The sequence below is a fragment of the Berghia stephanieae genome, chromosome 11 (assembly GCF_034508935.2).
Source record: "Berghia stephanieae isolate SIO BIC M18660-M18661 chromosome 11, UCSD_Bste_1.3, whole genome shotgun sequence".
Taxonomy (NCBI): domain Eukaryota; kingdom Metazoa; phylum Mollusca; class Gastropoda; order Nudibranchia; family Aeolidiidae; genus Berghia; species Berghia stephanieae.
Genome location: NC_088370.1, coordinates 15454894 through 15457759, shown reverse-complemented (window position 1 = coordinate 15457759; position 2866 = coordinate 15454894). Strand labels below are relative to the sequence as shown.

Here is a 2866-nt window from a genome sequence, read left to right as displayed (position 1 = left end):
GACGTATTCCGATCTCTACTCGTGGATAACAGAAACTGTTAACACATCTTCTCCAGGATATCCTGTCGGCTGCAGCACTAAAGACCTCCTTCAAGGATGCAAACCCCATTTTTCCTCTTGAATACACATTATGGCTTCTTGTAAACAACACAATAAACTTTCCTGTGAAGTTAACCATCAATTTTTCAATTGAGGCGCGTATCATATCGTGAACTATTAACCTGTTTGATTGGCTAAAAAATAATTCAAAAAATGAACAAATAGGGATCTGACGACAAATGTTTTTATGAAATTAAAAAAAAATTCTTGGAAACACAATGGCCGGCAGATTTGGAAAATTTAGCACTGTTATCGGAACATTTTTTATTGTACTGCCTTTCGGATTTGTTCAGAGCTGGAGCAATGTATCAACATATTTAATTTCCTACTTATTTAGGGCTACCGGCTCATCGTCTGTCGGTGTTAAGTCCAGTTGGATCATTGCTCTCATTATAATCTGCAAAATAATAACTCTGACATTCTGTGGACGAATCTCTTCTCTGATTGGAAAACGCGCCACAACGCTGTGTGGGATTTTGATTTTATGCATAGGACATGTTTTTTCGTATCTCACAGTCGGGGTCTCATTCTCAGCCTTGGCGACAACAATTTCCTTCCTCATAGGATCGTCAAACGGTATCCTGGAGGGAGTGGCCTTGAAATACGCCATCGAGTGGTCAGATGGAGACTCCGGTAAAATGACTTCGGCTCTCATGGCAGCTTATTACGTCGGGGGTATATTCATGTATCAGTTTGTCACTAGATATTTAAACCCAAACAACTTGCCACCGGATATATCAATTGGAGATGTGTCGTTTTTTAGTCAAGATGAGATTTTGGACAGTGTGCCGAAAATGTTCTTGTGGTTGGCAGGAATGTCTTTTGGGATTCAGATGATAGGTTTTGGTCTTTTGAAAGAAGTCGATAGAGGACATGGATATGAAACGATTCCTGATAAAAGAAAGGCTGAAGATTCCAATGGTAAAACCGACGAGTCTTGTAGTATCCCGTTCAGTGAAATGAATAGAAGAAATGAGGGACAGAACAGCTGTCAGGAAGTTGTGGATGGGAAAATGGATAAACATTTTGAGAAACATATCAATGCAGATGACCAAATCAATGAAATGAAACACTCTGAAGTCTGCGATGAAGTTATCCAGTCCGTTTTTGAAAATTGTGATTTAAGCTTACAAAATAAAACCGGGATGAATTTTGAAGAGATGGAAAACTCGAACTGTATCAAACATTCTCCACTACATAATCAACATAAGCAAGTTGAAAACTGTAAAAATCGGGAACAACCTACAATAAGTACTCAAGATGATTACAAAAATGTGTCAAATACGATGGAAGAAGCTAAACATCCAACATTTCTAGAAGGAGCGTTAGTCATTCTCCGGTCACCCTCGCTGTATGTTCTATGGATTGGTTATTTCTGTGCAGACTTTGCAAGCATTCTATTATCAAACTTCCAAAAGATCTACGGACAGCAATTCATCAAAGACGATTTTTTCTTTAGTACCATGGCCTCAGTTTTATCATTCTCCGCTGTCGTCACTCATCTCACGATAGGAGTGGTACTAGACAAATTTCATTATAAAACAGTCATGATGGTATTACTTACAATAACAACAATTCTTCAATTCTCCATGTATTTTTCCGCGTTGGAAAACAAATGGTTTTACTTTGTCTCTGTTGTCTCTTTGGGATGTGTGTGTAGCATTTCAGGACAAATTTGGATAGTTGCTTCGGTGGAAATCTTTGGGAAAGAAAACGTAAACACGAGCTTTGGTTTGGTGATGACGTCAGCCCCTGTCGGTTATCTTATTTCTGCATCTATTTTTCCGTCTCTTCTGGCAAACTATGGTTGGTTTGGAATATTTCTAACAACGTCTGCTATGACATCAATTGGGCTGATCACCACTGTTTTGTTTTTGAAATACAATTAAGATTGTGTTTTTAATCAGAATAGGTTACCCAACTAGTCAATCTGGTATTTATGTCAGAATGAATTGATCTAGACATGACTTAAAGGCAACGTACAAGCTTAACTGAAGTCTCATATTTTTGACAATAAATTCAAATATTAGCATTTATATCATTCCGGCATAATACCGTTTTCAAGCAGTCGGTTGCATATTGGACATTAGCTGGCATTATAAATTTTGTTAGTGTTTTATTTTTGTATTTTACTATCGGTTTTGCCTGGCGCTATTTAATAATGTTAATCTATGCAGTGAATTTGGAGTAATCTTATCTTTAAAAAAAACCTTCCTATAATCTTCCTATTAATATATATTATATTTGGCACCCGCCGCTGCGCTGTATGGCCTTGAGCAAGTCACCTCACCCCAGCTCAGCTCAATTTGCGGCTCTGCACTGCGTGTAAAGCCTGGGTTATTCTAGTTTTACCTTGGAACAGACCCTAGAGACAAATTTTCCCTAAGGGATGAATAAAGGGGATTTTTTTTCTTCACTTATTTTTGCCCTAAGGCTCCCCTTTAAGCGTCCCAGCTATTGGGTGACCAGAAGTGTAATGGTAGAATTTCCGGCAGGTAATGAGGAAGTCTGAGGTTTGATCCCCAATCGATAATTGCTACGTTTCCTTCTTTTTTTTTTTGAGGCCGAAAGGGGGGGGGGGGGGGGACTATTTGTGGAGGATATTTTCAAAAATTGCTAAGTCAAATGTTCATCTTTCAGGTTCTTAACAAAATACCGTGTCACACCTCATGCGACTACAGGTGTTGCACCAAGTGAGTTACTTTGTGGAGAAAACTCAAAACCCATCATGACCTCATTCATCCCACAGTACATAAGTCTGTTTTAA

At 38.5% G+C, this 2866-nt stretch overlaps 1 protein-coding gene across 1 annotated transcript; it reads left to right on the top strand.

The window, feature by feature from the left end:
* Positions 1-752: 752 nt before the first annotated feature.
* LOC144956346 (uncharacterized) lies at positions 753-2866 on the top strand. The gene is made up of 2 exons (XM_078886842.1): positions 753-1909; positions 2740-2866. Exons 1-2 carry the CDS (start codon positions 753-755, stop codon positions 2864-2866), a joined length of 1284 nt encoding a protein of 427 aa, XP_078742968.1.

Excerpts from the sequence above, each read along its gene's own strand:
- LOC144956346 (XM_078886842.1), top strand. The coding sequence starts at position 753 with ATGGCAGCTTATTACGTCGGGGGTATATTCATGTATCAGTTTGTCACT. Across the intron at positions 1,910-2,739 it reads CTTCTGGCAAACTATGGTTG|GTTCTTAACAAAATACCGTG; the intron begins GTTTGGAATATT and ends TTCATCTTTCAG.